Source organism: Phlebotomus papatasi, chromosome 1 (assembly GCF_024763615.1).
Source record: "Phlebotomus papatasi isolate M1 chromosome 1, Ppap_2.1, whole genome shotgun sequence".
Classification (NCBI taxonomy): domain Eukaryota; kingdom Metazoa; phylum Arthropoda; class Insecta; order Diptera; family Psychodidae; genus Phlebotomus; species Phlebotomus papatasi.
This window is the reverse complement of record NC_077222.1, coordinates 26302329-26329199: the sequence shown is the minus strand read 5'-3', so window position 1 is coordinate 26329199 and position 26871 is coordinate 26302329. Positions and strand designations below refer to the sequence as shown.

At 34.1% G+C, this 26871-nt stretch overlaps 2 protein-coding genes across 2 annotated transcripts in view; both read left to right on the top strand.

Moving 5' to 3' along the window:
* LOC129798348 (uncharacterized) overlaps positions 1 to 26871 on the top strand; it is a 99231-nt gene that overhangs the window by 68499 nt on the left and 3861 nt on the right. The window contains exons 2-5 of the mRNA XM_055841465.1: positions 9220 to 9300; positions 23351 to 23442; positions 25935 to 26045; positions 26215 to 26484. Of these exons, the coding sequence (XP_055697440.1) occupies positions 9234 to 9300; positions 23351 to 23442; positions 25935 to 26045; positions 26215 to 26484 (540 nt within the window). The 5' untranslated portion in view covers positions 9220 to 9233. The remainder of the gene's footprint in view (positions 1 to 9219; positions 9301 to 23350; positions 23443 to 25934; positions 26046 to 26214; positions 26485 to 26871) is intronic.
* On the top strand, positions 12587 to 14953 carry LOC129798334 (hexamerin-1.1-like). The gene has a single exon (XM_055841443.1). It carries the CDS (start codon positions 12627 to 12629, stop codon positions 14757 to 14759), a length of 2133 nt encoding a protein of 710 aa, XP_055697418.1. The 5' UTR covers positions 12587 to 12626; the 3' UTR covers positions 14760 to 14953.

Below are 26871 nucleotides of genomic sequence, written 5' to 3'. Positions count from 1 at the left end.
TCAATTTATTGTCCTTAAATTCTTAAGCATGATTTACAGCGGCAAAACAAGGCATTACAGGCTCTATATTCATAAATTACATGCAAATATTATCCTTTTGTCTACCATATCTAACCCATAACACCATTCAGATCAATTCGAGTGGCAATTTATATCCACATTAATCAGAAACAAACTTGCACAAATTCCCACTTAAGAGTCATAACCAAGGAAGAGAAGATACCCAAGTAGCAAAATGTTCCTATAGTGTTTGTACAAGTTAGGTCATGAGAACGTTGTTAATAATTGAAATTATTCTTACCTCAATTGGTCCAAAAGATAATTCCATTTTTTTTTAATGTTTTCCCAATAAGACTTACGAAATTTTCTCGAGGTAAGATTTACGTCAGTAAGTAAACTTATAAAATCTATTTGAATAGAAAAAATCTAAAAATTAAGTAATAAAAACATTATTTATACATCTTTGAACTTCTTACGTAAATATTACATTTTATGTTAATAAATCAGTATTAGAACTACACAGAAAAAAAATATTTTGTAAAATTGTTCGTAAATGTTTGTGAAATCCTATGGAGGACTTACGAAATGCTCGTGAATCATGTAACTCACAAACAAGTTCGCAAAATTTTGTACCTTTTTCACAAACATTGTTTGTAAAATGATCATTTGACGAACATTTTTTGTACTTTTACAAACATTTGTTCGTAATTATTCGTAAACATACAAAAAATGTTCGTAAAATGTTGTCATTTGTTCGTAAATTTTTGCCAGACAAACAAACGTGCACTCAAGAGCAACTCAATAAGGTTTTGGAAGCCTTTCGTCACGATTTCACTTACACTGTTTGTCTCCAATTAGAAACTTTCCCTTGTCTCCATTTGGATTAATTTGTTTCCAATAGAAGCATTCTGCACTTGTGTGTTTTCCTTGTATTTAAGAAGTTTTCTAATTATATTTTAAGAATTTTCACTAAACAGTAACATTCTAGAAGAGTCAAAGAACAAATTTATGTATAATTCTGTTCAGAAAAAAATTGAACTTAAAGTGTTGAATCTTCTGTCAAAGATAAAGCGTCTGGAAATGGTTTTAAATTAGGACATTTACCCTAGTGGACAAAAAATAAATCTCTTGATTTTATTTTGAATCCCGATGGAAAAGACATCCATTCTGGAAACATAGTGAAGAAGGTGAAAAATTAAAGAGCAAAAATCAAGAGATTTCCGTCCACTATTTTTCCGTCCATTAACTCCTCCAAAACTTTCAATTGCATTTTCTGCACTTCTAAAAAAAATTATGAACCGAAGGAAATTAAGGTTTATTCTCTTCAGAATTAAATTTTCTTTCAGTTGAATCTTAAAGGTGTTTGACAAAAATATTTCTCGTTTTTTAAGGCGTGTTAAAATGAAAATTTTATTTAAAAAAAAACATTTTTTTTTTGAAATAATTAAAAAGTTTTGGTTTCACAATTTTCTCCGGTTTTTCCTGATTTAAGTATGAAGATATGCTTGTAAAATTGATCTTTTTTAAAAGATTTATGAGCTGCACATTAGCGACTATTGTAACGAGATGTTTCAGTGAACTTTCCTTATTGGTTCGTTATTTCGTTACAGTTTTTTTTCGAAAAAAAAAATGAGATCCTTGAAATATAAGCTTACACCAAATATATCATATAGGGTAAAGTGCTACAAATTGAACAATGGTACAATTTGGGCAGGGCTTTTTTCTTGATAAATTTAGTACTTCATTTTTATTTGTATATTTTTAATGCTTTAGTTTTATAATTTGGTTCCTTGTGCTTAAAAACAAATTTTGTACTGTATTTATCAAGAAAAAGGCCATGTCCAACTTGTACCGGCGAATTGTCCAACTTGTAACACTATGTCCAACTTGTATCACTTTACTCTACCTAAGTCATTTCCTTTTTCTTTAAAAAAGTCACAAAAAACAGTTAATTACTTCTCGAACTTCACGGAGAGAACAGTATATATAATCCCTCGATTTTTTCACCCCCTCAAAATTTTCACCTTCCACCCCCCGGAGACCACTCTTGTCAACGAATTTTCACGTTTCAGACGATTTCTGAGAAATGTCGTCACGCTGTTTGTCCGTCTGTCCGTCTGTACTTCTGTCTGTCTGTTCGTTCGGCTGTCTCCAGCTCTAGAGGCCAAACGGTAAGAGATAGCGGCTTGAGACCTAAGGGGGACTCCCGCATAAGTCGATACAAGGATCGTTAACATGCCCCTCATTTTCCCTCCACCCCTTCCCATCCCCTACAAAACAATGTTTTTTGGGATTGTTCGAAAACGCGTCGTGCGATTTTTTTCATTTTTAGATATTTTTTAGAGATTACCCAAGCCAACATTTCGTCCTTACACGAAAATAGCATTGAATCATTCCTAATAACGGTTTTTCAAGGTCAAAGATTAAAAAGGCTCTAGAGAGCGCATTTATCACGCGAATGGAGTAATGTTTGGGCTCGCTGGAAAGGTTTTAGAATTACCTACAAAACTGAACCGGTCCCAATCGGTTTTGAACCGGTGATGAACGGTTCATAGCTGATAACTAATTTTTATCCGAAAATCGATACTTTTCAAACAATTTTGGAAGATCTTTTGAATGATATTGGAATCGGTTCAAATCGGTTGAGAACCGGTAAATGGTAGATTATGCGAAAGTATTTCTGAAGTAAGTCACGAGTTCGAGCACTTCGCAAAGCCTGTGACGCTTTGCCACCCTTTTTTCTTTTCTAATTCAGACTCCCCCCTTAACCTATTAGATATTTTATGAAAGTATCAGAGATAGTTGATTATTACCCGCTAGAGGACTGATCTTCAAGTATCATTAATCAAATTTAAATTCTTAACTGCTACAACTAAATCGGTCAAACAATATTCGTCTATGAAATTCCTGTGCGAATTCTCTTTCTCAAGAACTTCGGGTAACCTGAAATACTTACACGTTCAATCACACCAAATTTTGTACGTTCAGAAATCTCTTAGCACTCTTCCCGAAAAACGAGAACTATTTTCTGATTCGTAATGTGATTTCTCTTCAACTTTCATTATTCTTCTTGTGGCATAAATGCCACAGAGAATGAACTTTTAGCTTAGTAATTGTGGGTTTCTCTTGTGTCTTCTGATCCAATCATTTCTCATTCTGCGTGAGAAGTCCTTTCGATTTTATTATGATTGAAGACATCACCTTTAATATAATTTTTATGTATTATTTTCACGTCCGCAAAATTCATATTCCATCTTTTTCTCTTTTCCTTTTTCACCATGCATTGCATGGGGCTCACTTCACAAGGCTCTTATAACATTTTCTGGCCCAAAAACTGCCCAATATATGGGTGCGAATGAAGAAGTAATCAACGGCTTGGCCGATTGGGTTTAGGGGATGGCGAGAGAGAGTGGTTTTGCCAATGAAATGGTGAGTCTATGAATTGTTATAGGTTTACGTGCCCACCTCGAGGGGATGGGAGGACACCCCATAAAATCCTATATTCCATATATTTTCTTCAATGTACTTTCATACATACCCCACTCCCTCCCTTTCGTATTAGGCGATATTATGTAATACATACATTAGTCATATATTTTTGCGCCTTTTTCTCTCTATTCTTTTGTGCTTCTGGGGAGGGATGCTATTGAAGCAGCAGTGTCGCTGGGTTATGAATTCGCCGTAAAAGCTCAGAGTCGCTGCCTGGGGAAGACTTTGGTGGATATAAGTTGAAAAGATAGGATGATCTATAGATTGATACTTCCACTTTGACGATCATCCATCAGCCTCTTCGAGGAAGCATATAAATGCCCCTGTAAAAAATGTATCGTATCGAATGATATTTCTTGAAAATATTATTGACTCTTTCCATTCACGCACTGAATTAAGAAATAGAAATTGATATTGATATTCTTATGGGATTTATCAAAATGATTTAAAAAAAAAAGAATTTTAAAAGTATATTAAAATTTCCGAGCGACTGAATAGAAAATTCCATGTACTTTTCAAGACATTTCCATTTCAGAACTGAGGAATGTCTTTTAAAACTTTTTGGTAATTTGCAATGTCAAATTCGTATTTCGCTGAGATAAAAACGATAAGAAAGTATGCAAATGAAACGTCTCATGTGGAATAGTTCCGTGGAAAAAATCGGAAAATTCTTACTCACATCAATGGAAACTCCGCGGAACAGAAAGAATTTATTGGGGTATGTGTAGTATGATGGGATGTTATTTGGAATAGGAAAATTTTTCGACAAGGAAAAATGACAAGAAAACGTGTAAATGGAACATTTCACAAAGAATTCTATATAAGATATCGAAAAATTGCAACCACTTCCATAGAAACTCTATGGAACAGCGGCGACTTAAATTTTATAGGGGTATGTGTTGTATGATAGGACGTTATTTGCAAATGGAAATATTTTGACGAGGAAAAATGACAAGAGAACATGCGAATGGAATACCTGATGCGGAATTGTGTCAGGAGAATCTTGGAAAATTCCAGTCCATTTCCACTGAAAATCTGTATAGATGTGGTGACTTCTTTTTTACTGGGATATATGTAGTATGATGGGATATTATTTGGAATAGGAAATATTTTGACGAGGAAAAATGTGATGACAACTTGTAAAGAGAGCATCTGATGAGATATTGTTTCACTATAGAATCTTAGGAAATTCTAGACCATTTCAATGGAAATTCCGACGAAGGTCTCGGACTTATTTTTCACAAGGATATGTGTAGTATGCTGAGAAGTTATTTGGAATGCGGAATTTTTCGAAGAAGAAAATCGACTAGAAAAAGTGCGAATGCAACATGTGACGCGGAATTGTTCCACCAGCATCTTGGAAAATTCCAACATATTTCCTTGGAATGTGGCAGAACGCCGTGGACTTATTTTTACAGGGGTATATGTAGGATGATTGGCCGTTATTTGGAATAGGATTTTTTCCGACGAAGAGGAATAACAAGTTAACGCCCAAAATTAACGTGTTACGTAGAATTATCCCACGAGAATCGAAGGAAATTCCAACTCATTTCCGTAGAAATTCCGCGAAACAGCGTGGACCTCAGACCGTAATTAGAATAATGAAATTTTTCAATGAGGTGAAATGATAAGAAAACGTATGAAGGCAACGTTTCACGTGGAATTTTCTGAGCAAATATTTGGAACATTCGCACTCACTTCCATAGGAACTATGTGGGACGACGCGGACTCATTTTTTACAGGGGCATGTGTAGTATGATGGGACGCTATTTGGAATAGAGAGATTTTTCTGCGGTCTTGTCGGATGTGAGAGCATGAAGATGAAATATCTTTACTCAATTTTCACTTGATTAATCAATTTCATGAGAGAGACACTGGCAATAATTTTCGATTACTCAATGAGGCAATTCCCTAAATGTGGTTATTGGTTTATATTATGTTGCTACGGCTGAAATAGTCAACAGACAAACCGCATAAATATGAATTAGTACACATTTTGGCATCAAAAACTGGCATTTAGCCTCTCTTATCGCATCTAATATAAAATAGAAGTTCGACATTTCTACTCACAATTTCCCAACCAATTGTCCCATACTCCAACAATTCAATCCTCTGAGAATTTTCTTCTTCAATTCAAGCGATATTTTTTCAGTTGAGAAATCAACAAGGAAAAAAAAATCCAATTTATATCCGTAAATTTGTAATAAAATCACCAAGACTTCCAATCACTCTTTCCTCATGAATGCGTCCAATAAAATGCACAACATCTTGATTAATTTTTTCCCCGGAACAAACAGAGAGGGTAATTAATGTTTTTATCATCACCGTAAATAATTTATGATCTAAGAATAAATATTTTTTCTCATTTTCTTATTCTCGATCTACATCTATAATTCTTCATATTGATTTTCATCTTTTCGTGCAAGATTACTTGTTTATGGCTCTTGTGTGATTCAACTTGATAATTCTCAATAAAATATCAAAATGTGCAATTGAGGTGCTTTATCATCTCATTCTATCAAATATGATTCACGATTTCGCTTCCATTTCCAACAATCGTTATAGTTTTATTCGGTGGTTGTAAAAGACCAAGCAATTTGTAAGGAAATATTTACACTGAAGGGAGAGAACGTGAATTTTCTGTATTTGGTATTTAAATTAAAAGTACCCATTAACTGTTGAGATGAGTTATAAATTTGGTGGAAGTCTTACGAGAACTTATTCCCATTGTCGTAACGCAGCTCAGAATTACAGAATCAATAAGCTTCTGTATTGAGTAATAAATGAAATTACCAAGGAGCGCCTCGAGAAATATTGTACAAGTTATTTGTTTCTTTTTTTTCCTCTCGATATTCGTTTCTTTGATGTAAATTTATTGATTTGTCAATTTTAATTCTGCGGGATATTTGTTATCGAGGGGTACATAACTAGGACAAAATTGATACATTTTTAATCGATCTGCCAAATATTTGTAATAATGTTTTAAAAATATTTTTAAAATTCTTACGTTATTTTGGACAAGTCGTAGTGATATATTCCTAATTTATTAGGAAAAAATCTAAAGATTATGGAGAATAACATGACTGACTAAGACGTTCGAAACTGCCCCATTATTTTATTTTAAATATATTTTTTAATAGATTTGTTTAAGAATGAAATTGTCGTTTAGACTCACTAAGCCCATACTGGAAATAATTCAATACTTAACGAATACTGATAACTGATAGATAACATTTAACATTTGTAAAGCCAGTGGGGCTATTTCAGATAGTAATTTCAGTTCAATAGAGAATTAACATTCAATGCATAAGACCGTTTCAGAATAGTTATCCTTGACCTTATACAGTTCTAAAACTACAGGTCTAATCCCTTTTCAGAATATCTCTATCTTTTTAAAATTTAGCAATTTCTAAAATGTCAAAATTCCTATTGCTACGTATTTTCAATTAAGTTTTGAATCCCGAACTTTCGTGAGACTGGTCTAGCGGTCAAGTGGTAAGACATATCACCACCGATTTTCAGTGACTTCCCATAGAGCAGGTCGATATTTTATTAGGTACTAAATTTCTTGTACTAAATTTAAATTGGTTTCTCAAGTTACAAAAAATGCTTAAACAACATTCATAAGTTACTTATTGTAGTTCCAGGTTAATAAGCCGGTAAGCTTTATCAAAAATTTCTAAATTCTAATGGTGTCTACACACTAGAAGCAATTTTCGTCAAAAATTGCCTTTTTTTTTAAAAAAATCTGACATTTCTGCCTACAAGGATAGGGGAAATTTTCTTTAAAAAGGTATTTTTTAAAAGAAATTGCTCCTAGTGTGTAGAGGCTTTAAAGGATAACTGGAATAAAAGAGGGGACGTTTGTTAAGACAAAAATTTCAGAAATGATAACTCTGAGATCGCTATAGGCAAAATTCTAATGAGAGACAGCCTAGACTATCTAATACCCTAAAACGGTCTTTGGACTTTTGGATTAGCTATATGGCTTTTCTTTTTTAGTAGCCCTGGTTAAAATTCCGAAAAGTGAAAATCTCTGAAACCAAAATTCCGAACGCCGAAATCCTGAATGCCAAAATTTTGAACGTTAAAATTCCGTAAGCCAAAATTATGAAACCTAAAATTCCGAATTCTATATTTTCCGTATAATTATAGAATTTTGAATAATTTAGATTTAAGCTCTACGGGATTTTGGTTTTCGAGATTTCACTTTTCGAGATTTCAATTTTTCAGGATTTCAGATTTTGAAACTTTGACTTTTCGGGATTTTGGCTTTCTGGGATTCTGGCTTTTTTAAGATTTCGGCTTTCGAGATTTTGGTTTTTCAGGATTTGGGTTTTTGGGGATTTTGGCTTTTGGAATTTTTGCTTTTCGGGATTTCTGCTTTTTTAGGATTTCAGATTTTGAAACTTTACCTTTTCGTGATTTTTTTGCTTTTTTGGATTTTTGGCTGTCAGGATTTTGGTTTTTCGTCAGGGTTTTGGTTCGTTTGATTTTCGGGATTTTAATTTTCTGAAATTTTGAAGTTTCGCATTTTTCGGCATTTTGTTTTCACGAGACTTTGGTTTTCGGGATTTTGGGGATTTTGTCTTTTTGGGATTGTGGCTTTTCGGGATTTTGGTTAGTCTATTGTCGTCCTTCTTCTTTAATTATTTAATTCTCAATTTCTGGTGTTTTTTCTTAATTTTCATAATTTATTAAAAAAAAAGGTATATAACAATTTTTTAGTTTAATTATTGTGAAATTTGGTAATGTTCTAAATCTGTATTAGTGAAGAAATTTTAGACTGTCTTTCCTTTGAAGTATTTTTTTATTTAGGTTTTTTATTTAACTTTTTTTTATTTTTTATTTAACAATTTAATTTTGGTTCATTGAGAAGAAAAACAAAATAAACTGGAAATAAATTAAGGAATTGTCTTATTAAAGATTTATTTATTTAGGTCCTTAATTGTAAAATATTATTCTTGCCGTTACGATTTAAATTTAATTAAAGTAAAATACATTTTCGTCCCTTAAAGCTACGCCCTTTAGCGGCCCCTATTAATCGAGTTTGATTGTCTTACTCTTAAAATATTGATTTTTTTTTAAATAATTACCTTCTGATATTCTTATCGTCTTACGCATTCTATGTGATCTTGAAGTGAAACATCAACGAACTTTGAAATAATTGTCTTATTCATCCAGAATAAAAATAGCTTCAGTGATAATATTGTCTAACATTGGCATTGATTGCAGCAGGGTCAGAGAGATTAAGCTACCTCATAAAAATATGCAATTGAATGGAGAGCTCTACAAATTTATCATTCAAATGCCTTTGAAGTATAAATTGTATGGGAATATGTAAAGGAAAGCATATTTTTTGAGATATCTTTGTCAAAGGTTGCGGTAAGGGTTTTCTGCCATGCAATCGAGGGGAGAAAACAGAACAACCGGACAAACAAGATTAACCCAATTTTATGTTGTTGGCAAAAATTCCCTGATTAAGCTGATCCTGGTTCAACAGAATAATCAGTTCTGTTTAAAATGGCAAAAATATGCCCAGTGAATGGAGAAATATGATTGAAAATGAAATTAAAGAATCATGCGATGATTATTGTGTGAATTTCATGGAATGCATTCAAATTATGTAACCAAGAGGATTTTTGTTAGCATTGGAACAACAAACAATTGATAATTGCATATCAGTAACATTTTTTCACTCTTTTTTTTTTTACTGTTTTGTATTTGCAGACTCCGTCTCAACAATGATAAGGAAGAAGAAATATCTCTTCATATTCTATTGGGCAATTCTATCAGACGTGATACTTAATGGTGAGTTAATTTGGACAATCTCACATATTATTATTTTTTTTTTGATTCTAACTTACACCACCTTTTTTTTGCATCTCCCCCGAAACAATAATTTTCTGTTTGTTTTTTTTTTTAGAGAAAGGAGAGAAAAAATTGCGATTCCTTATCGTTAATGTTGTTTTTCTTATGTGGTATGAGGCAAGAAAAAATTGTGTGAATATCTCGTGATGCCTTTATGTCTGAAATTTGAACATTACATGACTTTGAAACTATGGAGCATAGACGATAAGGCAGCATAAAAAGTGCTCTTGCGGTTGTTGACCTCATAAAACGAACAGATGAAGCTTGGTGGAAGCACGTGTAGGCTTTTGTATGGAAATCACACCACTAACAATATCCTTTGATGTTATTTCCCATGGGGATTTACTATGATTTTCCAATCACCATAATGTTTTAATTAGTTCCCTACTAAATATTCATATTTTTTGCAACCCTCTGACATGGCTGAATTAAATTTATAGCCAAAAATAGGAATAAATCTTCCCTGCTTAATACAATACATCATATCAGAAGCGGCTATTCTGTGTTGGCGGATGCTGCAGTGTGCTTCGGGTATTCTGTCCCAAGGATAAAAGTTGAGATAATGATGGCATTACATAAAAAAATATGAATGTTAAAAAACACGTTGGCTTTTACAGAATTTATTAAAGGGGAAGAGATAGGCAGAACACTCGATCAATGATGCATGTGTCTCGGGATCGAATTTCAGAATTACATTGAAACTGTCGCTAGCTTTCACTGCACAGCCTATATCCGAGGTTTCCCAGGTGTTGACTGATCAATAGGGAGCGGTTCTGAGATTTCGCACACACTCTGGCTTCGAATTCTTCATAGTTTTCCTATCTTTGTTTAATGAATCCGAATCAGAAGACTGAAAGCTTACCCCTACTAGGGGAAAGTACTCTCCCATCGAACGTTCATGCCTTCGAATAAAGTGAATTTTCTTTTAGTTTTCCTAAGAGACTTACACATTTCTATTAAATATTACTTGGCTTATCATCAATTGTTGATAATTCCGTGATAATTTAGTGTAAATCTCTTACGAAAAACAAAAGAAATTCACATTATTCGAAGGCATGAACGTTCGAAGGGTGATTACTTTCCCCTACTCAGAAAAAAATGTTTTGCTGAGCACACAAATGGATCTTGCTAAAATTTTGTCAAAAAGATCTTATTTACCAATTTGACAAAACTTTTCTCACATTTTATATGAATAAACATCCATTTAACATACCCGGATTAAAAGAACTTAATTGCACGTATTTCAATATTTTTAGTTACTTTTCCAAATGAGGCAACAAACTTTTGGCGCATGGAAAGCGCTCAACTTTTAGCAATCAATTATTTGTTTTTTAAATGAAATAAAATGTTTTTTTTTTAATATGCAAATAAGGTCTATGGATTATAGGAAAGCAAATTACAAAAGATAAATGTTTAAAGTATTTTTTCTATTTTTCCGCTTGGTTTTTCGAATATACCTGAGGCAACAAACTTTTGACACCTTACAGTATAGGGAAAACTGGGGCATCACCAAACACGGGGTACCACCAAACAGTGCGATTTTGTAATCGGATATTCGACTTCAGAGGACAAGACTTATAGAAATTTATAGGCATTATGGAGATGATTGTTCACTGAAGAAATAGTCAATATAGTCTAAGCAGTTTAGAAATAAAAATTAGTGTTACTTTAGTACTATGCAATGTCTGGTGGCGCCCCAGTTTCCCCTATTTTATTTTAAAAAGAGGTACGTTAAAAAATCGTATAACATTTACATTTTTCGTATAGGAACTAAAAGTTTAATTCTTAAATAAAAAAAAGCACCCGAGCTTTGCGAAGTGCTCGAACTTATGAGAAAGAGCTATTCGTGTATTATCTTTTCGAATGCTTTTTGAGTAGATACCGCTTTAATACCGATTACATTGATTGACAAATTTTAGAAAAAAAAACATTTCAAAATAGGAAATTCTCTAAGAAAAGTAGGTACCAATTTACCGATATTATTATCGATTCACTTATTGATTAAATCCGATGCAGTCGGATTGAAAATTTCAAGATCTTTCAAAAAAATCCAAATTTAAGCAAATCTGTTGAAAAATAGGCGCTTCAAAGTAGTTAAACTTTGATATTCGAAAATTAAATATCGAAATTGTTTTCGAACATAGGTATCCAAGGACGAAATTTTCACCTTGGGCTACCTCGAAAACATATTCGAAAATAAAAGAAATCGTAGGATCTGTTTTCGAAATAAACCAAAAACACGGTTTTTTATAGGAAGGAGAGGGGTAGGGGGAAAAAGATAAAAGACAGTCCTAGATAATGTTGACTAATGGGGATTTACGTCTAAGACCGGAAGTTGATATCTCTTACCGTTTCGCGAGTCACAAGTTGAAAAAAAGTTGATTATATAACTGCTCTCTATTAGAGTTCGAGCAGTAATATAATAACATTTAGAATATTTGATTAGAATAGTTGATATTACGTGGCCGTTGAACTAGAAGACCAGTGAAATATTTTACTTAGGATGCATTAAATTTAAATAAACGTTTAGTGCGGCATTTTTGAGTTAAAATGAGGTACTTAAGGTTTTTGAAGAGGATCAAACTGAAAACTTCAAGGTCTAAATAAGAAAATTTTAAATTCAGGGTATTATAAATTTAGTAAATAGATTCTGTGATGTACTGGATTGTACATTATAAAAATTGACAATCTTGAAAAGTTAGCAATTTATAATTTAAATTAAGTTCAATTATATCTTCTTAGCTGTTTTTTGATTTCTTAGAATTCTTTAATTGCAATGCAAACATTTAAGCTAATAGACGAACCTACATTTTAAACCAAGCCAAAAATAAAGTAGCGCCCTGTACTATGTTGGACTAAAAATGATGAGCTTTTTTGTGCGTGAGTCTTTCTCTCTTTGTTGGCATAAATCGCAATTGTGGAGTATGATAATTAAATTATACATAAGTAACTTTCTCAGTAACTTTGCTCTTTCACCATCGACCCAAAATGGAGCTAAAAAAAAGGAGCAGAGCATCTGGGTATGTTTGTGACATCTCCCCAACATTAATTGTGTCTGGCGAAAATATCATCTTGCACCGCATGAAAATGTTTGCGGGGTGATAAGGTAATTGTAAAGTGAAGAGGGGAAACAGAGAGAGAGTGAGAAAGTGATTAAGAAGGAGAATTTTGCGATAACCTTCGATTGTCATTACATTGGGCAGAGTATAAATACTGAGGTGGAGGCTGGGTTTGGGTATCAGAGTGATTTTTGTGTTGAATCCAGAATGAGATCCATCACAATTTTTGTGCTGGCCTGTGCCACATTGGCCCTGGGTTACGTTGTGCCGCCGGGTGGTCAAGTGAAATACGCCGACAAAGATTTCCTGTACAAGCAGAAGGCTCTCTTTGAAGTCCTACAACATGTTCATCAACACGAGATTCACACAACACTCTGGGATGAGGCCAAGACATTCAGCTTCGAGAACTACTTCGACCACTATTCCAATGTGACGGCTGTTAAGGAATTCTACAGCATCTACAAGCACGGAATGCTTCCTTTCGATGAAGTGTTCTCTGTGCTCGAAGATACTCACCAATACCAGGTTGTGTCGCTCTTCAATGTCTTCTACTATGCCAAAGACTGGGACACATTCTACAAGAGCGTTGTCTGGGCCCGTTTCCACGTCAACGAAGGCATGTTCATCTACGCCTTGACCGCTGCCGTCCTCCATCGTCCCGACTTTGCTGGTCTTGAACTCCCTGCCATCTACGAAATCTACCCCTATTACTTCTTCAACAGCGATGTCATCGCCCTGGCTCAGCAGTACAAGATGCAAGGATTCTATGGCATGAAGAAGGTCGAAGATGTCTACACCGTCATCATCCCATCCAACTACACCGGCTGGTACGTTCACACCACTCCTGATCAGAAGGTCTCCTACTTCACTGAGGATGTTGGCCTTAACGCCTACTACTACTACTACCACATGGACTATCCCTTCTGGATGGGCGGCAAGGAATATGGACTGTACAAGGACCGTCGTGGTGAGCAATACCTCTTCTTGCACCAGCAAATCCTCGCCCGTTACTATCTTGAGCGTCTGTCCAACGACTTGGGCCACATCCCCGAATTCAGCTGGTACGAACCTATCTACACTGGTTACTACCCCAACCTTCGCTACTACAACGGTGTCTACTTCCCATCCCGCCCCAACTACTACAACTTCTACACCGAGGAGAACTACTTCGATGTTGACACCCTCTGGACCTATGAACAGCGTATCCGTGATGCCATTGATCTTGGTTTCATCTACCTACCTGACGGTACCCATGTTGACCTCACCAAGCCCGATTCCATTGAATACCTTGGCAACCTGATCCAGTCCAACCCTGACTCTGTCAACACCCGCTACTACAAGTACGTCGTGCGTTTTGCCAAGATGCTCCTCGGTAGCACCGTCGACTACTTCGGTCACTATGATGTTGTGCCAAGTGTACTGGAACAATACGAAACTGCCATGCGTGACCCACTCTTCTACCAGCTGTACAAGAAAATCATCAAGTTCTACTGGCAATTCAAGGACAAGCTGCCATCCTACACAGTCGATGAGATCAACTTCCCCGGTGTCAAGGTTGAGAATGTCGAGGTTGACAAGCTCGTAACTTACTTCGACAAGTTCGATGCTGATATCACCAACGCCGTCGATGTTGAGGTCTACGATGAGAAGATGCCCATGTCTGAAATGAAGAAGTTCGGAAAGATGGCTCACTACCAGGGTGAGGACTTTGTCATCAAGGCTCGCCAGACCCGTCTCAACCACCTGCCCTTCACTGTCAAACTGACCGTACAGTCTGACAAGGCTGTCAAGTCTGTGGTTCGTGTCTACCTTGGTCCCAAGGTTGATGAGTTCGGTGTTGTGTACGACGTCAATGAAAACCGTGAGAACTTCGTCCTCTTGGATGTCTTCCCATACGATCTCGTTGTTGGTAAGAACGTCATCGTCCGTGACTCCATGTACTTCAGCCAGTTCGTAAAGGACCGCACCACCTACTTCGAACTCTACAAATGGGTGATGACTGCCTACTCTGGCGAGACTAAATTCCCTCTGGACATGACTGAGGCTCACAATGGCTTCCCCAGCCGTCTGATGCTCCCCAAGGGCAAGAAGGGTGGTATGCCATTCCAGTTCTACTTCATTGTATCCCCCTACCACCCACCCAGTGTACCCCAGTACACCGGATATGACCACACCATCACAGCTGGAGTTGGCTCCGGTGCTCGCTATGTGGACTCCCTGCCATTCGGCTATCCCTTCGACAGGAAAATCAACGAGTACGTGTGGTACACACCTAACATGTATTACCAGGATGTCCTCATTTTCCACAAGAAGGAGGCTGACGTCAACACCGTCTACTAAATACGATCAACTCTACCAACGCCACATCATACAAGAAAAGCAATCATAGACGAAAAATCCAAAAAAAAAATTGTCGCAATTAGTGAAAAATGAATTAGAAGTGCTGGTCAGTAAATTATATCGCTGTGCATGAAGTCATCCAAATGGGTGGTGAGAAAGCACAAGAAGAAAATAATAAAAGAATTTAATTTCAATTGTATGTGGTTTTAATTCAATTCTGCATCGTTGATTTTTTGAATTTTTCTATCAACCTCAACAAAAGAGATGGAAAAGCTATTTATAAACAGATGTGTTTTTTATATATCGCGTATTAAAGCAAAATTTTTTGGCACTCTTCCCGAATATTCCACAAAACCGTAACAGTTGTTTATAATATTTATTGATTTCATTTCAAAATTCTTTTTAAACATTCGCAGTTTGTGTTTAAATTTAACGATTTAAAAGATTTTGAATGCTTGAATTTAAATTAAATTCACTGTATAATTAGTTTTCTTTTCCAAAAAAGAAAATTTAATATTAGCAAGTCTTTCCGTTATTCAGTTTTCCGATAGATAAAATAAATAAAAGAAAAAACTTGCGAAATTCAATTTCACTACGAGTATTCTAAGTAGAATTCAATGCACTATTATTTAAAGTATTATTAAGCATTGCATTTATTTGATTTATTGTACAAACACAATTTTCTCTGAAGTATCAAATGCATTGCTTGAATAATTTCGACAAATAATTTGATATACTTCTAAAATTTAAATAACGAAATCCCGCTATGGGAATATTTTGGTATGCACACAATGGGCGGGTTTCGGAGAATTTGCTAATCCAAATTGATGGGATATACACCATTAACACATCCGTAGATCCAGGAATTATAGTATGTCGATACTTTGATTAGGGGAATATTCAATCAGCCAAAATGCGTCCCAGTAGTTTTGGAGGGCCTCCAATGATGAACTCCAAAATTAGTTCTTAATTCAATTTTGTTGCCGCACATCGACTTCAATCACGCAGCCTTTCTCAAATGTGCGGAAAAGTCGGTGATTTAATTAAGATGTAATTGAACAATTGGATTTTCGAGTTGGAAGATTTTCGCATAACCTAAATTTCTTGTTTTTCCCCAGCAAAACAGCAAAAGATTGTGTATCAAATAATTGAACTTAGACCTCACATCTATATTGTTCTTCCTCAATACAATGCCAATTGTGCTTTCTGTACCAAGTCATTTTCATGTCGAGTCTGAAGTGAGACTATTTTCCAAGTTATGGAGCGGGAAAACTTTTCTGTGTCTTACAGTTAAGAATTACTCAGGGGAAAACTATTCAATTTGAATTTTCCATGGTCTCACAGGTACTCACAACAAGATTGAATTTACATCAAGCATATGCTAAAAATATTATACACTACAACAGTACGGTAATTCTGGAAATCTAAAATATGTTTTTGATTTTTTTAAGTTTATTGAATTTAATGATTACACTGACTGGCGAAAAAAGTGCAAAAAGCACAGTTGAGCGAGCAAATCAATTTTAAAAGAAAAATTAAAGGGCGCAGTTTGTACCAATTCTTCGTTTCCGGAAGAAGGTTCTGTAAGTTTTCTTTCTGAAACACTCTCATGAACCGCCTTCGCTAAGATGAAAGCCTTAACCCTTTAACGACGAGACACTTTTTACGGACCGAAAATCAACAATAAAAATTTAACCGATAAACAAAATCAAGGAAACGTCTTATATCTCACTTTGGAAAATCCAACAGAGTCTGATTCGGTGCATTTTTTACCTCTACGAGTGATAGGGACAAAAATAGCCTAAAAATTTAAGTGATTTTTCTGACTATACCAATGAATAATAATTTTCAGTCTAATGAAAAATATTATGTATAAGTAAGTGTGCCAAATTCCGGACAGCTTGCAATTCCGGCCAACTTTTTTGTTCCTTGAATTTCCATGATTTTTTAGTTTTTACATACTCTAGAGATTATACAATGCAAAAGAATAACAAAAAATGTAGCTTCGACAAACGAGATGACATTAAAGATATTACATTTCAAACTTGAGACCTTGGCGCTTGCATTCAACTATGCCGAAATTTGGCACACTTACCCTAAGTATTATGGTTTCTTTTTCCAAAACGGTTTTGCTTGAAAAAATTGGAATAAAATAATTTTTCAATATGAGAATTTAAAAATTCGCCATTTTTAAGCTTAAATATTTACTTTATAGCAAATAGCTGGAGATTTGAAAAAAATATCCTAGATTCATTCAACCTTGTACTTTGCAATTACGTACAAACTTGAGAAAGAAAAAACTTTAGGTAGTCAGGAAAAATTATTTTCTTTATGGGACACCGGTTTTCCAATCGTCCTAAAAGGGTTAAATAGTTCAAAACGGTCTACAAGAGTGCACCTAACGATATTCAATTAAAAGGTTTGCATGAAGTGGGTGGTGTGTAGATCCGATCAGCCTAGTTTTTTTGCACAAAATATACAAGAACAATTTCTGGTATACAGACTTATTTTGTAGTAAAAATTCTAAGATGATCGGATATACATCTCATCCGTGTCATGCTACCCTCTTAATTAAGTTTCGTTGGGTGTATAATGTCACTCATGAAAGTGTCTCTATATGGGAATTTGGGGCAAAAAGTCACAAAATGGATATTCCGACCACTCAGAATATAAGTCGAACAACTCGATTTTTTACAAAAATCGTTTTATTCGCTTTTTGGATACTTCTTTATATCCCTTAACTTCCCTGGGAACATCGCTCCTTGGTTATTACAAGGGGCCATCTAATTTTCGGCAATTTTTCAGGAGACAGCACGAAAGATTCAACTTTGTGTAAATAAGTATCTCAATTTAATGACTGAACAAAAATAATTTATTTCCTTTCTACTTGTACATATGAGCACTAATATAAGCATCAAAACTTTTATATTTTTACCTTTCAAAATATGTTTTTAATGAGTTAGCTCCTTGTCGTTCTAAATTATAAATTTTGCTGAAATTAGAACGACAAGGGATCAACTTGCTTGAGTTAGTCCCCTGTTTAACAAAAATTTGAACGATGAATATATTTTGTGCCTCTTTACTTCAAACAAAATTATGCAACTAATCAAAAAGATTAAAATTTTGAAAAACTTTTCTAATAACGAAATTTAATGACTTTTATCATCTAAAAATGTATTAAATTGTCTTTCTAAGTGCATTAGAATCTCAAAATCGCAAAAAAGTGAGTTGACCCCTTGTAATTTCCAAGGAGCGATGTTATACTTGAAAGATAATTATTTTCAAAGTTACATGGATTATAGATCTCAAAAAACCTATAGTCTGCATGTAAAATGCGAGTTATTCGTTTCTTATTCTGAGTGATCGATTTTATTTTTTTTAACGAGCTACCCGTATGCCCCAGAAATTTCTAATTAGCGCAGTTTTATAGGAAATTTACCGCTCTACAACTTTGTGAAAGTAATTTTCCTTTACTTTGTAAGGAAATACTTTTGTCGAGCCGTTTTCTAAAAGGTAATTCTGTGACCATTCTTAAAAATGGTGTGGCAAATTGTATCAGTCATGGGGTAAAATCATTACATTTTGGTTTGCTTTATTACGCGCTCTGCTTCGATTATTGTTACTTTTTGCCCCATGCCTTTTATTAATTTTTACCCTCAGTGGTCATTTTTAATAAAAGTATTTCTGGTGAAATGAATCCTTGGAAAATGCTAAAACGGATAGCGGCTTCGTATTCAAAGAATCCAAATCATTTATGATTATTTTAGGACCGGTGCATCAATTTTGGAAAATAAGTAGGTAAAAATTCATACATGCTGTAAGGAAAATATTTCAAAAGTAGGACTAAAATTTTCAATTTTTTTTTATTTTCTAAATTCCTTGTTCAAATTTAAGAAGTTTACGACATTGAAGAAGGTCTATGCTGGCCATCAATGGAAAAAAATAGCCGCTATTTTTTTTTATCTTGGAAGATATTGAGTTTTGAAATTTTAGATTTGTGACTTTTTACCCCAGTCTCCCTTACTAATTAAGGGGGAATGAATTCTAAGGGCCTCAAAGATTAATTGCCGTAGATGTGGATACTTCAGGTTGGTTGTCCCCGATTCGATTTACGGCTATTTCGATGAAGGCTATTCTTAAATGCTAGGCAAAGGAGGTAAAGTCACCTGCAACTAAGGTAGGGGAAGTACCCATGCTTGATATCATTGGAAGATTCGTAATGACTGAATTTTTCATATGTTTCTCAATAAACATGACGCCGCAATATATTTTAAAAACTGGCCACTTTCCCATAGTTTTTAAAATATGGTTGCCATGAGTCACATGTATATTGTAAACCATAGAAAATTTAGTCATTACGAAGCCTCTAATGGTATCATGCATGGGCAATTTCCCCTACTTGTGTACTGATATGATAAGTCAAAATTTCTCTAAAAACTTGTCCTTTGTCTGTATTGAAATTGTTGAAGTTAAGTCACGTAGCTAAACCTCAAATCTGAAGCTCTTTAAATGCTTATCTTCGAAGCTGAGCATTAAAAGAAAATTTCACGAAATCTAAATTCATATTCCATTTTTCCTTAAATGTTTTAAATAAAGGTGTGCTGGAGGCATTCGGATAGGAAAAATTCATGAAATAGAAATTTTCTTACTTTTCTTTCTCAAAAGTAATTCATATGTTTATCCCAATTGTACTCTTTCTGATTTAAATCCAAATTTAATTTAGGTTGACGATGACATCACTCATCTTCTGATCATAGTTTCAGATAGGATGAGAAAGATATATGTAAAATATTTGAGAGAAAAAAGATGAAAATTTTGGGTATCATGAAAATTTCTTGATCTTAAATATTCGCCTGTATTAAGTAGCCCTGCTCTCCCGTGCATTCCAACTTGATGCAAATCATGTTGCAGTACCAAGAACATCTTCTCGAGTTTGAGAAATGGAAACCTCAAGGAGTGGATTTCACACTAAGAATGGGAGTATACTGATATTCTACCAGAAGCTCTCCTTGTGGATTTTTGAGCATCCAACAGGGAAGCTTTTCTCGTTGAAATACTCCGCAAAAGTATCCATCGAGTGGGAAGAAAAATGAGGTTATCGGAGTGGAAGATTTGTCTTTGGGAGAATAAAATCCTTATGATAAAATATTTGAAAATAATCCAGCATTTTTTTTGCTGGATTGAAATTGAGAAACAGTGTTGTGGACAAAAACTCATCAGAGTGATCAAAAAGTTTTACTGCGAGATTGATTCATCCGTGGCGGCTTTTCTTGCTGTCTTCCTCAAACCACATCAAGGGAAAATGTGTCTTTTTTGGATGACAAAGCAAGAAGAAAAGTGCTCAGAAATTACTTAAAATATATACGTTTTGGAGGGTAGATACTGGGAAGAGCAGACATTCTTGCCAGAGAAGAAACAATATGCTCCTCTTCTTGAATGGGGTTCTTACCATTATGCATACATAACATTCGGTTGAGTAAATGGTTTGACTTTAGTTGGGTGAGGTTCATGGCATAGAAAAATGCTAAGTTCAACGTGATTTTCTATAAATTTCCCACTTTATTTATTTAACATGAATTCAATTTCCATCTGTGTTCATATTCCAAAGTATTTTCGCACACACGGAGTCAATCAATTCGCCATTCAGCAGACACAACTTATGTACATATGTAGATATTTCTACAGGGATATTACATACTTGAGAAGTATAAAATATAAGGTAAAAGTGTACCTTCCTTTTTGCTACCATCTCTCGTCTCTTCTTCCTTCTTTTTTTTTGGCTCTTATACAGTGGTAGGTGTATAAATTTGCCTCCCAACATTATGGCATCATCATAAGGAACAAGAAGAAACTGCAAAGAGAAAAATTCTGAAGGGAAAAACAGGGAATTCACTCCACATTTTCCCTTTTATTTCAATTCTTCTTGTTCAGTTCTTCCTTTGAAATGTGCAGAACAATCATCTTTCTTTCGCTGTCTTTGGGAATGAAGATCATAAAAGGGGCCACGACTGAGTGAAAATGAAAATAAAATGAAAAACACAAACTGACGTAAATTTTCCATTTTCTGTCTTTTTTTCTAACTTGAAAGAGACGACTTTACCTTTCCAAAATGATAATTTTGGTTGTCATTCATTCACCTTTTATTCTAAATTGAAGAAAAAACTTTCGTATAAGTAAAAATCAAGATAGGAAAATATTGAATTCTGTTTAAAATGTCTGTTAAATGTCATTTCGATTTTGAATTTAACGTATTTTGGTTGGCAAAGCGAAGTTTGCAGGAAATTAATGTCAAAATGAAAAAATCGATATTGAAATCCATCATCCGTTGTCTCAGTATTGATCGAAGTCCGTCAATAAAATGCGTGAATAAAAATTTATGGAAAAGCGCCCCATCTTTGCCGAATGCTCGAACTCACGAGATAAAGATCTCCCTGAATTATTTTTTTTTGGAATAGTCTTTTGGTGGTTACAGGTTTACTAGCGTAAAAAATAAATATTTGTTTAAAATATATGAAAGACAAGATTTCTAAAGACAAAGTTTCCAAAAAACAAAAATTACCGAAGACAAACATTCCAAAGACAAACTGGGAAAAACAAAAGTGTAAAAAATTCCAGATCCCTAAATTTTCTATGTTTCACAATATGTATGTGACTCATCGCAACCATATTTTAAAAACTATGGAAAAGTGACCAGTTTTTAAAATATATTGCGGAGTCACGTTTATTGAGAAACATAGGAAAAATTTAGTCATTACGAAGCTTCAAATGATATCAAGCATGGACACTTTCCCCTAAACCAAAAAACTTTGGACGGGATTAAGGATGGGATGGAGGGGAGTTAGGAAAAAAGAAAAAAAAAAGTCTGAATGTAATAATTTTTTGGGGGTCACCGAAGACCGGAAGTTAATATCTTTTACCGTTTAAGCTGTAAAGCGGTGACAAGTTGCAAAAAAGAGAATTATAAGACTCGCCTACCCTTTAATAACATAGAGATTTTGTCCGTTTTTTCCATTCCTTGCAAAAAATTGAGACTACCCCTTTGTTAAAGAGCTCCACTTTCTCCTATGCTATTCTTTTATTCTTCAGTTGTTCTAACATTAATTTAGTAAAAAAGAAAGAATAATGTCCGTTTCCACCAAGAATTTGACGATATTTTTCGATGTTTTTATTTAAGTACTGGGCAAGGATTAATTTCGATGTTTTTTAATGTTAACAAATTTAGAACTTTAGGGGAGCTTTTCATAATTGTACTTATTACAACCCTTAGCTGACTAATTCTCGATTTTAATGCAATTTTATTGTATTGTTCTGTTTTTATTTAATATGTCATTCGTCAAATGAATCGAAATATGAAAGGTTTATTATTATTGATAAGATGTTTTTTCTAGAATTTTATTTAGATATTTTTTTTGATATTGGATTGGTAGTTAAGAAGTTACAGGTAGATTGTAATGAATATTTGATGTCAAGGTAATTTCCGATATTTTACGAAGATTTATAAGGCGATGTCTTCCCAATTGACTTAAAATGTGATATCTTGGAAAACATAGTATCGTAGAATAAAAGTAATTAAGTTTTAATACATTCAAATTTAGGGGAAACTGGGGCAGTAATAAACATGGCGTAGTTATAAACACTGAAATTTTTTTATTAGATATTAGACTTCAGAGAACGTGACCTATATGAACGATAGGGATCTTTGTCAACTAAAGAAATGGTGGACATAAGTCCAAGTAGTGTTGGATGTAAAAATCAATGTTTACAACAAAAATAGTGTAAGATTTAGTCAATAATTAAATAACGTAAGACTTCAAAATAATATGATATCTAATGTTATGATTGATTGCCAAAAGTTTTCTCTCAAAATTCAATAGGCGTAACTCATATTCGATGTTTTTCTATGTTTTCTAGGAGCTTGCGAAATATCAGTTGAATGGCAACTATTTTTTTTTTTAAATAAAACTTGCTATTCATCCGAAAATTAAATCTTTTGATTAACAATCTTATAGTTTAAGCCTTGGTCGCACGCAAGACCAATTCCATGCCAATGAATTTCCACGTGAACTTTTCCCAGACTCGTTATTGGCAAAAGCAAGCAAAATGTGAAAAGTCACCATGAAGTGTAATTATTGGCTAGTGATTTCAATCTCATTCTGATTGATTCGATTTTGGTCTGCAATGAAAGAAACTAGATGGAGAAAAAAAAGTGAATTTATTTTCACAAAAATATTATTTGTGATGATTTTGTCCTGGGGAGAAAAAGAAATTTCACAGACATGATCTTTTGGCAGTGTTTTGCTAGACAGAAAAGCCAAATAAGAAAATGTAATCATATTTCTATTTCTAACATTCACACAATTTTATCTTTTGCCTCATTTTATCTCCATAACTCCTCAATAAATTCACCAAATCGACCTTTCCTCCCTATTGATATTTTTTTCCTTGCCCCTATAAGACTTTTCCAGCTTTTCATGCGTCAGCGAGAAAAAGAAAGGTTTATTGTGTATTGTTTTTTTTTTTATTGAAAAATGAACCGAAGACAGGGCAGTAATATTAATAATTTTTCTTTTCTATTTCTGCTTTTTTCACAGTATTTTGCTTAAAAGACTTAAAAATATTTGTACCAGATGCCGTCATAATGGGCAATGCTGTTACTCTTTCATGTCAGTACGACTTGGAAAAGGTAGGTTTTAAAGCAAGAAAAAATAATGCGTATGTCTGCAATAAATCGATTCTGCTCTTTTGCTCCTGTCCAACCCTTCTGGGAAATTCTACTTTTGCTATTGGAATTGTTTGAAACGAAAATTGAAAATAATGCACTGTTTTCGTCCAATAGCCTTTCCCTCACGAGAACTCTAAACTTTTATTATTGAAAGCTCCATTTCATCTCCATTTGCTCGTCGTGTTGAAGCTTTGGCACCTTTTATTGCACATTTCAGTTGGGTTTAAACCTTTAAACTAATAGTATAAATGTCACTGCGGAGGATTTAGTCGTGTTCCTGAATTACCTTACATAGGTATTTGCAATTCTCCCGAAACCACTTAATTTAGCGTTAATTGGAAGGTATTTCGTTTTTACTAGTAAAGTTAATCTTTATTGAGGGCTTGAGAGTAATATAAGAGATAATTTAATATAATTAGCTTGTAAAACTAAAAGGGGATAAACAAATACTATAACTTTTCCAGATTGTAAACTGTTTAAATATGCCAATTTGAATTTTGACATAGTTTAGTCTCAAATATAATAAACTGAAGAGCACTACTACGGATTGGAATGCCAAAACAGAGGCTACATATTTAGTTAAAAATACTCCAGAACATTTTTTTTATATTTTTGTATAAGTTAATTAGTATATATTAATAATCCATTTAACTATGTTTGCAAATTTCTATATTTAGTTATTAAAAAAATAGTAAGAGATAGGTAAAATTGCGAGCATGCATTTTTACCTCGGATTGCCACAAATTTTATCATGTTTCTCATGAATAAATTAGTTTTGAAAATGAAATGTGAACTAATGGTGCTATTTGAATTAAAATATTTACTGTTCTTAAGTGCTTCTGCCTTACCAATTTTTCTTTGTGTTGGTGCCTGTCACGACTCCTTGGGACTCTTGGAACACGGCGAAGGCTGGGGTAAACAGTCGGGACAGGAACCAATGAAAGGAAAAGTCGATAACGCAAAAGCACTTGGGTTCAATTGTGAAAAGTTGCAAATAATTTTTAAAAGTTCATTTTATTTTAGAGCAATATTTCGGGTATAATCTGACGATCGAAGGAGCACTTTCGATTGCCGGTACCTTTACCCTATATTGCGTAAGATATTATCAGAACAGTTCCGGTCGTTAGTATTATGGTGCAATTCCAATGAAAAATGTACATGTTTTTTAAAACTTTACTGTTCTCAAATCCTCCTGTATTATCGACTTTTTTGTGTTGATTTTCATCGCGGCTGTTTTAAATGTTGATTATGTAGAAGCCTTTCCAAGCAGTAAAGTGCTAAGAAGCAGGTTGATTTTACGTTAGAATAGCATCATTAGTCTCTCAACTCTAAGATAAAACCTTAATGGACTGTAGGCATGGTTCGCATACAGTGAACCTTCAAACGATTCGAATTTTCTCTTTGGGTGAAGAGACATATGTAGTTCGTCATTCCTCAGCTATATTATGGATAATTATTAACCTCATGAGACGACATGAGAAATGGTGAACCAATTCTTTGCAAACAAAGAGAAAATTCGCATCGTTTGAAGGTTTACTATGTACGAACCATCTAAAGTACCCTCACTCGACGAGTTCCTCGTCTCGACCGTCAGAGTTATTTATTCAATTTATTTATATTTTCTGTAATATTTAGCGTATGATCTAACAGTAATAGGACAATTATAACATAAATAATACGAATCAGTGACAATTTCATAGAAATTGACCATCAAACCGATCAAACATTCAAAAATTGACCCACTGGTCGAGTCGGGGAAACCGGTCGAGCGAGGACACTTTACCTTAATTTAGATATCGACAGGACAATTGTAGTTCTAAAATAAATTATGGGAAGCTTCAGCTTACTTTAAAAATATTCGAAAAAACTGTTTTTAATATATGCCCAACTCAATGTAGCCCCGCCTCCCCTACTAAAAGGGCGTGGCTAAAATTTAGTCTTGAGCAAATGTCACTTAAAAATTCCGAAAAAAAGGTCTTCACACATTGAGGGCAATTTTCTTTTATACGTCAAAATTCCGTAAAATTATTCTCAATGTGTATTGGATTAAAAATAAAAACGTTTGAAACAACAAATAGAAAAAATCTATAAATAAAAGTATAAATAAATTATTGTTCGAAAGCTTCTAAATAATTTATTCCTTCATGAAGGCAATTTATCAGTTGATTTAGTTGTAATTTGTCTGGAAATAAATCTTGATAAATTCCATGCGAAAGCTTTTAAATTTATTTTCACTGAAATCTATTCACTCACATCCATTTCTGAGTGGATAAGGAAAATTGCTAGAAAATTGGATTGGAGCAAAAAAAAAGAAAAAAAGAGCAAAAATTATTGCTATGATTTTTCAATACTTTTCACTATATGTATTTCCTGGGCATTGAAAAATAGATAGATTGCATACAAACTGCAATTATATTTTACCATGGTACTCTGTCTTTTTTTTCTACTCCCAGGCATCCCTCTACTCTGTACGATGGTACTTCGAGAAGGAGGAATTCTATAGCTATGTCCCCAAGGAATCTCCACCGGAACGAGTATTTCCCGTGTCTGGAATTTCTGTTGATGTAAATTCACTTTACTATCTCTCAATCTATTTTTCCCCAAACTCCAATATCTAAAATTGATACATAGATAGAATTAAATCACAAGTAATTTGCTCTCCCTTTGCAAACATTCCAATTTGTCGTCATGTTTGATGTCTAATGGCAGACAATTCTTGTATAATCCATACAGCTCAACATGTCAGACAAACATTCTGTAACATTGCGTAGTGTTACGCGTGATTTAACGGGTCAATTTGAATGTGAAGTCTCAGAAGATGCACCACTCTTCCATACAGCCATGAAGAGTGCAAGGATGATGGTGATTGAACTTCCTAAGGAGGAGCCAATAATGCAAATTGATAAGAAAACTGTGGCACCCAGTGGAAATTTCAAAGCACATTGCTCTATCGGGGTGTCTTTTCCACCTGCCAATATCACATGGTACATGAATGGTAGACGAGTAAGTTTCAAAATTACTTTTCGCTCCTATGTTGCGGTGTCAGATGAGAAGAATTGTGAGTGAAGTACAGTGGCATAGAGAAGAATATATCCACACTTGAGGCGTATGATTAAAACCTTGTGAAGCTAAAAGACAAGAACTTTATTCTTATTTAAAAAAAAAAGAATGGTTTTTTTTCTAACAAATTAACTAGGGGGAAGGCTTTGAGCCTTCGCACACACTCTGGCTTCGAGCACTCGATATTTTTCCTGTATAGTACCTTTAATAATTTTGACCTAATTTTCCCGGAAATGTGAGACTTATGAGTAGCTATTAAAATATATTGTCATAGATTGGCGAGATTCATTACAGGAATACGGGAAAAATATGAAGTGCTCGAATTCCGAA

Bases quoted from the DNA above. Each gene is read 5' to 3' on its own strand.
- LOC129798334 (XM_055841443.1), top strand. From the start codon at position 12,627: ATGAGATCCATCACAATTTTTGTGCTGGCCTGTGCCACATTGGCCCTG.